General features: G+C 44.9%; 1 protein-coding gene across 3 annotated transcripts in view; it reads right to left on the reverse strand.

Annotated features, from left to right (window-relative positions):
• PHKA2 (phosphorylase kinase regulatory subunit alpha 2) overlaps nt 1-14414 on the reverse strand; it is an 852423-nt gene that overhangs the window by 732415 nt on the left and 105594 nt on the right. For all 3 annotated transcript variants that reach the window (XM_086934344.1, XM_086934343.1, XM_086934345.1), the window contains 2 exons: nt 10586-10744; nt 9080-9127 (listed from right to left, as the gene is read on the reverse strand). In XM_086934344.1, the coding sequence (XP_086790470.1) occupies nt 9080-9127; nt 10586-10744 (207 nt within the window). The remainder of the gene's footprint in view (nt 1-9079; nt 9128-10585; nt 10745-14414) is intronic.

Raw genomic sequence — 14414 nt, forward strand, 5'->3', positions numbered from 1 at the left:
GTCCGGATCAACACCGTCTTGCTGTACAAGTATTTTTGGAATTCTTTTAGGGATAGGAATATCGCTAGCAACTCTAGTTGGTTGATGTGCAGTTTCTTCTGTTTGGTTGTCCAGAGCCCTTGTACTGTGTATTGAAGGAGATGGGCTCCCCAGCCTATCAGTGATGCGTCCGCTGTTAGTACTAGTTGTGGAACTGGCTCTTGGAACAGTCGCCCCTTGGAAAGGTTTTGTGGGTTCTACCACTGCAGAGAGTTGTAAGCGCGACTGTCTACCAATACTAGGTCTTTTAGTTGTCCTTGAGCCTGGTTCCATTGCCGTGCTAGGCATTCTTGCAATGGACGCATTTGAAGTCTGGCATGGGGACAATGAATATGCAGGAGGCCATCGTTCCTATGAGCTGCATGAAGACTCGAGCTGGCAGAGAGTGTTGTGGCAGAAATCTGCGAATGAGCATCTGCATGCTGGATATCCTTGCTGAGTTTGGGTATGCTTTCGCCACTAATGTATCTATAGAGGCTCCCAGATATTGTTGTGTGTGGGACGGTTGCAGATGCGATTTTGGGTAGTTTATCGAAAACCCTAGGCTGTGTAGTAGCTGGAGTGTTTGAGAGGTGTCTCTTGCACACTGTTGGTACGATTTTGCTTGTATTAGCGAATCGTCTAGATATGGGAACACATGGATGTGTTGCCTCCTGATATGTGCAGCTACTGTCGCTAAGCATTTTGTAAACACTCTCGGAGCTGTGGTTACCCCGAAGGGCAGAACCTTGAATTGGTAGTGTTGACCTTCTATTGTAAACCTGAGGTTTTTTGTGAGCTGGATGGATGGGTATGTGAAAATACGCATCCTTGAGGTCCTGTGTTGCTAGGAAGTCTCCTTGTTGTAGCAACGGGAGAACTTGTTGTAGTGTGATCATATGGAAGTGCTCTGACAGTATGTATTGATTTAGGGGTCTGAGGTCCAATATTGATCTGAGGGAACCATCCTTCTTGGGAATAAGGAAGTATAGTGAGTATACTCCTGTCCCTTGGTGCTGGAAAGGGACTGGCTCTATGGCCCCCTTTTCCAGCATGCATTTCACCTCTTGTTGGAGCAGGGTGATGTGTTCTTTGGACATTGGACGGTGTCTAGGTGGTATCTTTGGTGGGGTAGAAGTGAGTTCCAGGCAATAACCATACTGGATAATTTGTCTCGCCCACCTGTCTGTGGTAATTGCATTCCAGAGAGGTAGGAATTGTTGGAGCCTGCCTCCGACCGGTGTCAGGTGGTCCGGAGGTAGCGTGATGAAGTCACTGTTTTGTGGCAGTGGAGGCTCTGGTGTAATTGCCTCCACGTCCTCTTCCCTTATTATTGTTGCCCCTATAACCCCCTTTATTGGGGTTTTTTGTGAAGGAACCTTGGGTGATGCCTTTATGTGTAGATGAGGTCTGTGAAGTATTGCCTTGTGTAGCTGCTCTGTTTGAGGAGCGTTGAAAGGAACCACTGTGTTGCTGAAACTGCAATGCACCCATTGACTTTGCGGTTTCTGTATCCTTCTTCATTTTATCTGAAATTGTGTCGACAGCAGGGCCAAAGAGGAAATCTTGATTGACTGGCTGGTTAAGAATGGTGGACTGCACCTCATTCTTAAAGCCCGAAATACACAGCCATGCATGTCTGCGTAGTAAAACGCTTGAGTTAATAGACCTGGCTGCGGTGTCGGCTGCGTCAAGTGCACATTTGATGGAGGCGTTTGTAATGAATTTTCCCTCCTGTATGAGGTCCTCAGCTTGTGCTTTGAAAGGCTCAGGTAGGTGTTGCATTAAGCTTTCTAGCTGGTAGTAGTGTGCCCTGTCATAGCGAGCTAGCAGAGATTGCGTGTTCGCAATCCTCCATGAATTGGAGGCCTGTGCTGCTACCCTTTTACCTGAGGCCTCTAGTATCTTTGATTCTTTATCGGGGGATGGGCTTCCCCTGTTGTCTGTGAGTTGGCCCTTTTTCGTGCATTAGCCACCACCAGTGAGTCTAATGGTAACTGCCCTTTGATGTAGGTAGGGTCTGTAGGGGCTGCTCTATACTTCTTCTCAATCCTGGGATTGATTACCTGTGCCCTGGCTGTATCTTTAAATGTCAGGTGCATGTTTTCACACTCCCTTTAACATAGGAAGTTTTCTGACACTTTTTTCTGAAGTAGGGAAGGTGTCAAATAAAAAGTCTTCTTCCACAGGGTCATTATGCATGTCTACATTGTGGTACTGTGCTGCCCTGTCTATAAGTTGGTTGAAGACAATGGTGTCATCAGTTGGTGACGGTTTAGTTGGATAAGAGGGTACATCAGGGATGGGATGGGTGTTATAAGGGTCACTTGGCTCCTCCCATGGTTCATTTTGTGGGTAAGGATCTTGTGGATAATCATATTCAGGCTGTGGATTTTCCCCTGTGTCCCCCTCATTGTCCCCATAGTGAGAAGGAGAGTGAGGAGCAAAGGGTGTAGTAGGCATAATGGGCTAGAAAGGAATGAAGGGTCTAGAGGGAGAGGTCCCAAAGTCCTTCTTCTATAGTGGAATAGGGGAATGAGAGCCAGTGTCCAGTGGCCTTTTCTTCCTGTGCAGGATTGTGACTTTCCCAGTGTCGGGGTTAATATAGATTTTTGCCTGGTCGTCTGAAGGGTCTGGATGGAAGAGTTCTTCCTCTACAGTCCTTGCTTGTGCTTTCGACTTTTTTGGGTTGATAACACCTTCTGTTTCGACGACTTTTGGTGCCTTAGTTCTTTTCTTTGGCTTGGGCACTTTGTTTGGACCGACGTTTGACCTGGTTTTTCGGGTCGACAGGTGTCTTGTGATCGACATGCTTTTTTGGCTGACCGTCTTTTGCAGAGTCAATGATCTTTTTGGGATCGACTGGTGTTTTGGGAGCACTTGTTTGTGGATCGATAGCCTTCTCCGGGCGGGTTACAGGCTTCGATGCAGCACCCTTTCCGTCGGCGACCTTTGCGGGGTTGGCGGCATTCGGTACAGCTGGGTCGACGACCTTCTTTGGTTCGGCGCCCTTCGGCTGGGTGTTTTTGTTCGCCTCGACGACCTTCTTCGGGTTGGCGGTTTTATTTGGCTTGATGCCCTTTGGCTGTACGGCTTTTTTCGGGTCAACGCTTTTCTTTGGGTCAACGCCTTTGGGCTGTACGGCCTTCTTCGGTTCGACGCCCTTTGGGTCGACGACCTTTTTTGTCTCTGGAACTTTTTTAGGGATGACGTTACTTAGCCCTGGGGTCTCTAAAGGCGTAGGTTTCGGTTTCAGTTTCGGAGCCGAGCCGGATGGCGTTGCTGTTGAATGTTTTTTCGTATCTTGGCTAAGGCCAGTTGGCGATGCCTCGACCAGAGCCTTCGGTAACGGGGTAATTGGTGTCGGGGGCAGTGTACTCACCATTTGCCCCGGCGGGATGTCGTCTTCGGAGTCAGAGTAGTCCTCTACGGTGATGATCTCTAGGTCCGAATCTGGTGCTTCTGGAAGTCCTTGGTCATCTTCGAAGATGTTGTCCGGTTCCGGTGCCTGTCGCTGCATCTCTGGCGGCCCGTCGAATCTGTATGGTTTTCTTCGACCTAAATTGGGCGCAGGCTGGGCAGGTTTCTTCCTTATGGTCTGGTGAAAGGCACTTGTTGCATACTGTTTGTCAGTATGCGGGAACTTGGAGTGGCATTGTGGGCATATTTTGAACGGGCTCCTTTTTATCAACAGCAGGCCCACGTGGCGTCGAAAATGCCCAACGGCCCTCGTCGACGACCGAGTCGAAATGGAAGGCTTGATCGAGTAAAGAGGTACCGAGTGAGAAAAAAACCGTCGAAGTCGAAGGCCTTCTGTCATTTTAGAAAAGTTTTATTTCGATTCCGAAGTTGGAGTACAGGAGTAGCATCCAAACCCAATGGCGGAAAAAAACAATCTGAGGATGGAGAAGATGCCCATGCGCACTGTAGTCCAGGGGAGGAGTCACCTATCTCATGATACTTCGAAGACTCTTACAGGACAACAAAGTGCTATCATCCGGACCCAACACTAGGCGGCGATCTATGCACAGATATGAATTCAGCAGCCCACATGCCTCGAACACAGGAATTTTGCATTAAGAGATGTTTATAAAACTGATTAGTGGACACTACTTAGACTCACCTTCTTCATTTAATATAGACATTTTAATGTTAAAAATGTTTCATTATAAAGGCAGTAAATGCCTGTGGGTAAAGAGGCTTAAGACGGGAGGCATTCCGTAATAATTTGGGTGGAAGCATACCATAACAGTGATGAAAAGGTACAGTGTATACAAATAATTAGCAAAAAGTGCTGACGCAAATAATTGAGTGTAACACATTCCAGCCAAAAAAAACAACAGAGAAATGACGCACTATAAAAGTTGGATGTGGCATGAATGAAGAGATTATATGGTGAGATGACTGAGTTTCTCTAAGAGCAGGCTCTGAAAAAGGTATTTTTGTAGATCAAAAAAGTAGTTGTATTCCAGAACAGGGTGAGAAGTCCATATTTTAGGTGCATTACCAGAGAAGATTTGGTAAATGGAAGTCTTCTTCTACAAAACAGAAACAGAGATATATTTTGCCTTTACACCCAAGGTATAGGACCTCCTGATAAGCACTGATTATGGCTGAGAATTTTGGTAATATCGATAAATCAGGCTTCCTAGGTGATGCACTTCTCATGCTCTCACAAAACAAACAGCCCAAATTGAGGTCCACTTAAAGAAGGTGATGTTGCTCAAATACCTGGCAGCAACATTAAGGATAGCTCTTAGTGGAGCAAGGCAAATGTTTGGGGGTCTTGAAAGTCTTGTTGAAGACTTGTGCAGAGAAGAGTTTTAGATTATTTAGTTTATGCAGTTGAGGTTTAGCAGATATGACCATAGCTTGGATGTGATCTTTTAGATACTGCTCAAGCTTTGGAATTACTGGAATTATATCAGCGCGCTTGAGTGTATCAAGCCAGAGTTATGTGGTTGCTGGGTTGGAATTCCATAGAAGCAGACTAAATTCAGTTTAAAGGTTTTGCATTGAAGATGTTTCTCATTTTTCCATTTCTGGAACTGAAGCAAGGATAATTTTATGGTGGAGATGAAGTCAATGCAATCCAACCTACGGTTGTCATAGGTGTTATTAGTGTAACCAATGAAAGTAAAACCCATGATCTTTACATAAATCTCCTACAGGTTCGAACCTTTTACAAGTTTGGCAGTGCGTGAGAGGACCACCACACCAGCAGCCCACTTCGACACCGCCAATACAGTGTGCGCACCGCCCGCCAGATTACAAGTTTCCTTGTGTCTGGCGGGCTTTTTTGGTGGTCCAATGGCAGTACCTCTGAAAATGGGCACCGCCAAAAAAGTTCCTTCACAGCATGGACTGTAAAATCCCATGAGGCACAGGGTCAGACTGATTTGCATATGGTCATGCCTGATCTGGGGTGGTAGAGTGGGCTAAAGAACGGTGATGGATCAAACCCTGATCTGTTGACTGGGTGTGAGTGTTTGATTTGGTTCAGATGCTCCATCCAACACCACCCCCTTTTGTACCGCTTTGTTAGCCATAAGTTGGCAGGGTATGCTCAGACATGAGTCCTTGCTCACTTTGCCACTGGATTCAAGCAAGCCTGGCTGATGATGGCTGAAATGCCAGAAACCGGTCCTAGGAAGCTTGTTTCAGGTCCAGGGAAGATATGGCTTGGTAGGTCGGGCTGGACTGTTCCCATGAGGCACAGGGTCAGACTGATTTGCATATGGCCATGTCTGAACTGGGGTGGTAGAGTGGGCTAAAAAACGGTGATGGACCAAACCCTGATCTGTTGACTGGGTGTGAATGTTTCATTGGTTCAGATGCTCCGTCCATCACCACCTCCTTTTGTAACGCTCTGTTTGCCACAAGTTGGCAGGGTATGCTCAGACGTGAGTCCCTTGCTCACTTTGCCACTGGATTCAAGCAAGCCTGGCTGATGACGGCTGAAATGCCAGAAACCGGTCCTTGGAAGCTTGTTTCCGGTCCAGGAAAGATATAACTTGGCAGTTCGGGCTGGACAGTTCCCATTAGGCACAGGGTCAGACTGATTTGCATATGGCCATGTCTGAACTGGGGTGGCAGAATGGTCTAAAGAACGGTGATGGATCAAACCCTGATCTGCTGACTGGGTGTGAGTGTTTGATTGGTTCAGATGCTCCGTCCATCACCACCCACTTTTGTACCGCTTTGTTCGCCATAAGTTGGCAGGGTATGCTCGGACGTGAGTCGCTTGCTCACTTTGCCACTGGATTCAAGCAAGCCTGGCTGATGACGGCTGAAATGCCAGAAACCGGTCCTAGGAAGCTTGTTTCCGGTCCAGGAAAGATATGGCTTGGCAGTTCGGGCTGGACAGTTCCCATTAGGCACAGGGTCAGACTGATTTGCATATGGCCATGTCTGAACTGGGGTGGCAAAGTGGGCTAAAGAACGGTGATGGATCAAACCCTGATCTGCTGACTGAGTGTGAGTGTTTGATTGGTTCAGATGCTCCGTCCATCACCACCCCCTTTTGTACCGCTTTGTTCGCCATAAGTTGGCAGGGTCTGCTCAGACGTGAGTCCCTTGCTCACTTTGCCACTGGATTCAAGCAAGCCTGGCTGATGACGGCTGAAATGCCAGAAAACGGTCCTAGGAAGCTTGTTTCCGGTCCCGGGAAGATATGGCTTGGCAGTTCGGGCTGGACTGTTCCCATGTGGCACAGGGCCAGACTGATTTGCATGTAGCCATGTCTGAACTGGGGTGGCAGAATGGGCTACAGAATGGTGATGGATCAAACCCTGATCTGTTGACTGGGTGTGAGTGTTTGATTGGTTCAGATGCTCCGTCCATCACCACCCCCTTTTATACCGCTTTGATCGCCATAAGTTGGCAGGGTATGCTCAGACGTGAGTCCCTTGCTCACTTTGCCACTGGATTCAAGCAAGCCTGGCTGATGACGGCTGAAATGCCAGAAACCGGTGCTAGGAAGCTTGTTTCCGGACCAGGGAAGATATGGCTTGGCAGTTCGGGCTGGACTGATCCCATGAGGCACAGGGTCAGACTGATTTGCATATGGCCATGTCTGAACTGAGGTGGCAGAATGGGCTAAAGAATGGTGATGGATCAAACCCTGATCTGTTGACTGGGTGTGAGTGTTTGATTGGTTCAGATGCTCCCTCCATCACCACCCCCTTTTGTACCGCTTTGTTCGTCATAAGTTGGCAGGGTATGCTCAGGCGCGAGTCCCTTGCTCACTTTGCCACCGGATTCAAGCAAGCCTGGATGATGACGGCTGAAATGCCAGAAACCGGTCCTAAGAAGCTTGTTCCGGTCCAGGGAAGATATGGATTGGCAGTTCGAGCTGGACTGTTCCCATGAGGCACAGGGTCAGACTGATTTGCATATGGACCTGTCTGAACTGGGGTGGCATAGTGAGCTAAAGTACGGTGATGATCAAACCCTGATCTGTTGACTGGGTGTGAGTGTTTGATTGGTTCAGATGCTCCGTCCATACCGCTTTGTTCGCCATAAGTTGGCAGGGTATGCTCAGACGTGAGTCCCTTGCTCACTTTGCCACTGAATTCAAGCAAGCCTGGCTGATGACGGCTGAAATGCCAGATACCGGTCCTAGGAAGCTTGTTTCCGGTCCAGGGAAGATGTGGCTTGGCAGTTCGGGCTGGACTGTTCCCATTAGGCACAGGGTCAGACTGATTTGCATATGGCCATGTCTAAACTGGGGTGGCAGAATGGGCTAAAGAACGGTGATGGATCAAACCCTGATCTGTTGACTGGGTGTGAGTGTTTGATTGGTTCAGATGCTCCGTCCATCGCCACCCCCTTTTGTACCGCTTTGTTCGCCATAAGTTAGCATGGTATGCTCAGACGTGAGTCCCTTGCTCACTTTGCCACTGGATTCAAGCAAGCCTGGCTGAAGACGGCTGGAATGCCAGAAACCGGTCCTAGGAAGCTTGTTTCCGGTCCAGGGAAGGCATGGCTTGGCAGTTCGGGCTGGACTGTTCCCATGAGGCACAGAGTCAGACTGATTTGCATATGGCCATGTCTGAACTGGGGTGGCAGATTGGGCTAAAGAACGGTGATGGATCAAACCCAGATCCGTTGACTGGGTGTGAGTGTTTGATTGGTTCAGATGCTCAGTCCATCACCACCCTCTTTTGTACCGCTGTGCAGTAACTGGGGTGCATGCACACAAGGAGGCACATGCTGTGCCCTCCGGCATGCATCCCCATGCACATCGGCGGGCCACTTTTTGTTTCAGGACCACCAGCCCTTTCATGGAGATAAGACCTCCATGACACCGCTGGCGGACCTGAAACTCTTATAATGCATGGCAGTGCCGCAGCGGCACCACCTGCATATTGCTAAGACCTGACTGCCACACCAGCCAGACTGCCAAAGTTGTAATTGGGCCGTCAGACTGCTGGTGCAGCGGTGGCTGGACCACCACCGCCACTCCCCTGTAACTCAAAGTTAGGCTCTTAGAGTTTACAGGTGTTGTCCAGTGATTTGAAAAGTTTGTACTCCTATTGCAGTTTGCATCATCAATAAGCAACAATATGGGTTACAAAATGTCACTTTGGTGATATCTGGTTGAGTTATAAAACCAACTGTGACATTCACAAGGCTATCCCTTTAAACAGATTAAGAGGCAAGCCTGACTCCTATAGGACACCACAGATTAGTATGGAAGAATAAGGATTGCCAGTTTTTATGAGCTGGGTATTGTCTGAGAAGTACTACTGAAAAAATGCATTTGGCCTTCTTCCCACCTAACTGGCTATACCCCTCTGTAGCATAAAACAGAGTGTTGAACTACACTCTCCCTTAAGGTGACAAGACATGATTCTTCATCAATTAGGCAATGTGTAAGAAAAAATCATAATAGTACTGCCTCATCCTACATATTTTCAAGACAGCGGACTCCTACAAGGCACCCATTTGTAATGTGTCACCGCCAATCACCAGCTTTTTTATTACCACACAAAACTGTTGTATTCATAGAATGAAATATGTTGAGAGCGAATAGATCTGATTATCAGGTTTATCTTACCTGTCTCATCATGCACTGCAGCAGTCCCCTCATTAGTTTTACAACATTCTGTGGGAGAAAGAATACACAGAGGTAAGGTCATCAGAAACTAAGATTCCGACCACTGTCCAATACATAGTAGATTACTCTCTTGTCTCAGGCGGGGTTTCCGCCTCAGTGCTGAAGCCTCTTCTAACCTTTGAGCATTTTAGCATTCAGTCCTTCATAATATCTTCAATATAAAGATACGAGAAACAAAATGTGCGCAGTGTTTTTCCGAGACAGTGGTGATTGCAATAATATACGTTTTTATTTCTAGTTTGTCATACACTGAAAATATCAATTTGGGGGTGTTTTTTTTAGTAATTTGGCAACACCACTAGAGGGCATGCTAAGTCTGCTGTATTGCCTGAGCTAGGAGTTGTGCCATCCCTGCTCAAACTAGGGGTCAATAAAGATATTCAAGGAGCAACATTATGGAGTGGAGAAAACCCTGACAAATATTTGGGAATGGGGATAAAAGACACAGAATGTAGCCCAAGCAAGTGGCATCAATCAAAATAACAAAAAAATATATGGGTAAAGAAGCCAAGCTTAGGCCTCAGTCTTGTCCCAACTTGTTTGGGCATTAATAGCTCAGAAGGCTATAAAATCTATTTTAAGGTGTATGCCTCATAATTACTTCGTAATCTTTAATCAGCTTAAACTGCCAGCTTACCTCGAAGGTAAAAGCGTTTTTTATCACTAATAGGCGACTTAAAGTCAGCTGAGGATTCGGAACTTCGACCCAATTTCAAAATTACACTGCTTGTGATTTCTCTTGCTTTGTACACCCATCTAGGCGTTCAGAAAAATGTATTTGAAAAAACAAAAACGAACTTAAACTGTATAAGGAACTAATATTACAGGTTATTGTGTCGTTTATAGAAATGGCAAGCAACAACAACGAACAGAAAATGCTTTAGAATTTGAGATCCTCTAAAAATGGAAAATGGAAAATCATTTGATTGGATAGATATATCAGTCTTATAAACAACATAGATGCACCAACAATATTTGCAAGGGTAAAGCTATATCTTTATTCACTGAATCAGGATTAGAGGACGTTTAATCTTGCATTTGCCGATGAGGATATTCCACATGTATTGTCAAATTTCCGCATTTGCAAACTGGGTGCTATGGGTTGAATGTTTTCCTGAGTGAGTCCACGTACAGAGAAACAAATAAAGTTAATGTGCAATGCAAATCTGCATTAAACTTACTTCCCCGTGGAGAATTGTACAGCTGGTTACAAAGCAATACTATTTATGCTCTGAGAGCTTCTTGAAATGTACAACTGCCACAGATTCCCAAGTCTACTTCTGGATTTTTTTCAGAAAATCTGCCCACAAAAAAAAATCGGAAATTTGCTTCAAATGTATGGGCAGGTGTAACCACAATGGCAAGTTTCTGACGCTTTTCAAACTTTTTAAAAAACTTTTCTGAATCAGTCCTGAGCACCAAAGCTTAGCTGCTACATAGGCTCACCTGCTCAAGCTCATATGCTTTGGCTTTATCCTCGTCGCGGTCTGCATTTTTTCTGTACGCCATGCCCAAACCCCAAACAGCCAGGATGCTGTAGATGTTGTCACGAACCCATGCATCTTTCTGGTCCTTGCTTGCAGACAACAGGCCTGTAACTGGGTTCTGTGCACAACAGAAACAGGAGAAAACAATTTTTTATTTTGTGCATTTTTTAATACCACTGTTAGGTTATAATGAGGCCCATTCACAAAAACAGTCATGATTATTACATGAAGCACACAAAATGCAATGCTTATGACATCACAATATTTATACAAATAACTAACAACACTCAAAAGCAAATGGTAATTAAACAAGCAACACATCAAACCCGTTAGAGTCCGGATCCAGCACCCTGTCAAATTGTGAAGAACTGGCCACCTTCTTCAAGGATAAAACAACAAAGATAGAGAACGAACTTCACCTAGTGAAGGAAGTACTACCGGCTTCCCCAGTCAGCTTTTCATACACCTCCCAATTTACAGCAGGAAGGAACCACCCAGGCCCCCTCCAAAAACAATGCCACTTGGAGCACCTTCTTCCCAATCAGCGAACAGGAAATGTACAACATTCTTTCTTCTTTAAACCCATCTAACCACTTCACGGACCCTCTATCTCCCAGCATATTCAAAGAGATCAAAACCTGTATACTCCCACTATGGTCAAAGACAACTACTCGATCAACACCAATCAGGCTTCCGTCAAGATCACAGCACAGAATCTGCTCGTACTCATATTGTAGATGGCATCCTAAAAATACTGGATCATAAGGAAACATGCCTTCTAATATTGCTTGATTTATCTGCTGCCTTTGACACCATCAAACACAACAACCTACTGAAACTACTAGAATAATGGATGGGCTTATCAGAGGTCTTATTACAATGATTCACTTAATTTCTCCAAAACAGATCTTTAAGACTCAAAATGAATCAATCTCTCTCTAAGTCCCACGCAATAACTCTTGGTGTTCCTCAAGGATCCTCTCTCTCCCCCATTCTCTTTAACCTATTCCTGGACCCACTAGAAAACCTCCTAAAATCTTTTAACATCCACTACCATATGTACGCAGATGACACTCAGCTATATCTCAAAATCGCCTCTCCAGAGGACATTAAAGCCCTTAATTCCATCCTACAAAATACACACCTCTGTCTCACAGTTAACCACCTCAAACTCAACGCTGATAAAACTGAATTCCTTCTCATCTCTCCACCGAATAACAACCCCAAGATTGATCTGTGGTTGAAACATCTTACAGCCCTCACATGCTCGCCCCATATCATAGACTCTGCCAGATCCATAGGTATTACATTAGAAAAACACCTACATATGCAGGATCACATTAGTGCAGCCCCCAAAGGAGCAAACTACCAACTGAGCATTCTGCAGAAACTTAAACCATACCTACTAGACGAAGATCTAAAACAAGCGGTCCAAGCCCTAGTATTACGCAGACTGGATTATGGTAGTGCCACACTATGTGGCCTACCTAGATACAAACTGGCCCCTCTAGGAGCCTCCCTAAACGCAAAAGCAAGACTTGTCCGCAGAACTAAAAGAAATGTGCACATCTCACCAGCCCTAAAAACTTTAAACTGGCTACCATACCAAGCAAGAATCCAACTGAAAATTGCTTGCATGAAAACAAAGCGTTACACTTCAAAACCCCCAGTTACCTGGTTCAAAAGCAAGTAAAATCAGAGGCCAGCAGATCCTCACGAAGTGCGCTCACCTTGCTTCTGAAACCCCAACGAACTCACAAAAAGAAAACTGGGGCTTGAGCATTCTCGGCTATCGCACCCAAGATATGGAACTCTTTAACACCTGACTTTCACCTAATTTCCTCTACCTCCGCCTTCAAAAAAGAAGCCGATTTTATCTACTGATTAACTTCTTACCCTAAGTCAATATATCGGTGACATTGAAAAGGTATAGATACCAAACTCTTATCTAGATTGTCCTTCCTAGTTTTGGCTTTATTACAGTCCAATACCTGTTATCCTATTTTTACTTTATGATATGTTCGGTTCTCACGCATATGTTTGCCTGTTGACTAGAATTGTTAATCTTATTCTCTTCATGTAAAGCGCTCTGATACCCACTAGGGTCATGTTCACGCTATACAAAACTTTATGAATAAAATGAAAATAAAATTAACATAATAAAACCAATTAATGATACTTCACTAGTGTGACCTCTGTCAAAGTGCTACAGGTAATGTGATGTGTAATTTCATCCATAAAAAGATTTACAAAAGTTGTAATTGCATTTGTTTATTAAAGGGTGCATTATGAGAATTGCATTTGATGTGGAGTTAAGGTTTGTACAGCTCTTGTGCAAGTTATGGACTGTGTTCCAACCCGCTCTTGCAAATATCAGTGTTTGTCAGTATTAATTTGTAGTCATAACTTCATTTTAAATGTGTTGTTTTTAAGTGAATTTCTGACTTTGTTTTAAACTACCATAAACCTAACCATAACTTAATTTTAATCTTTTTTAATCATTGTAATCTTCGTTGTTCAGGTGTGTGTGTGCATGCGTGTGTGTGTGTGTGGGTGTGTGTGTGTGTGTGTGTGCGTGTATATATTTTCACTGGGAGAAAAACAAAGGATAAACATTATAATTAGGTGAAAATGTCAGTTACAACGTACTATTTTAAGCAAACAAAACCACTGAAATTCACCATAGTTATCTCAAGTTATTATAACTCATGCCACTGTGTTACAAGCATGGTTCTGTGGTAGTATACCAGGGTGCCCATCTCAGGAACTTGTGTAGTGTATCTTACTAAACTAAAGAGGTTTGTCCACAGGGCCTGGGAAAATAGTGTCTTCATAGTAGCAAATGCATTCATGTTAACTTTTTGACTTAAAATTGCAGATCACGTGGAGTAATGAGCTGGATAATCAATCTAAGGTGAATAGAAAGTTGTCCACATCTGAGGTGTGTTGAATTAATCCAAGGTCAAAGCCACATTGGACGATGCCTTAGAACAAGACCTATTGTCTTTGCCAATGCTTGTTGCTGCCTAGGACTTCCAGGCAGACCGAGCAAGAAAAGAGAACAAGCATTAGCAATGCAATAGGTCTCGCATTTGCAAGCCTTTAAGCTATTGGCATTTTACATGACAATGCCTTTTATTTTATCTGTTTTGATAATTCACACATAAATAAAAGGCATTGTCATTTACAATGCCAATAGCTCAAACTCTTGTAAATGAGACCAATTTCACTTCAAAGAAGCGGCCGTCGTTATCCCGGGCTGCTTGGAAAGGGAAAGCGTGCATGGTGCGCTGAATGTTGCAAGAAAGCATGCCGTGCCTGCAGTAGGAGAAACTCTTTAAAGAAAATCGTGCTTACAGACTAAATAACACATACCGTGTATACTGTGTAACAACAGAAGTAAAAGGGACAGTCTCCTCGTGGGAAGAGAAGGCGGTGCTAAGAAGGGACTAACAAACTGTTAACTAATCTGAAGTCAGCATTTACAAAGAACATTGACACAAGCCAGTAAAAAATATACGCGGGGGAGGGGGAGTGGGCAGAGCTTCAAGTCCATACTCTGATACAACATAGCTCGCAGAGCAGCTCATGCACTGCCCAGGCTCGACCTAATAAATGACCCTGATGGTCAGAAGCTAAATTCTCTTCAGAGATTCTTTTTTGAGAAGCAAAAAGAGAACTCCGAGCGGGCTACAGCAACATGGAAAATCACTCTGCATTCAGTTTTACCGAAAGTGCATCTGAGGCCTCAGTGGAAACACTGTCGTCAAAGAGATCACCGCCAAGCA

This window comes from Lissotriton vulgaris, chromosome 8 (assembly GCF_964263255.1).
Source record: "Lissotriton vulgaris chromosome 8, aLisVul1.2, whole genome shotgun sequence".
NCBI classification, from domain to species: Eukaryota; Metazoa; Chordata; class Amphibia; order Caudata; family Salamandridae; genus Lissotriton; species Lissotriton vulgaris.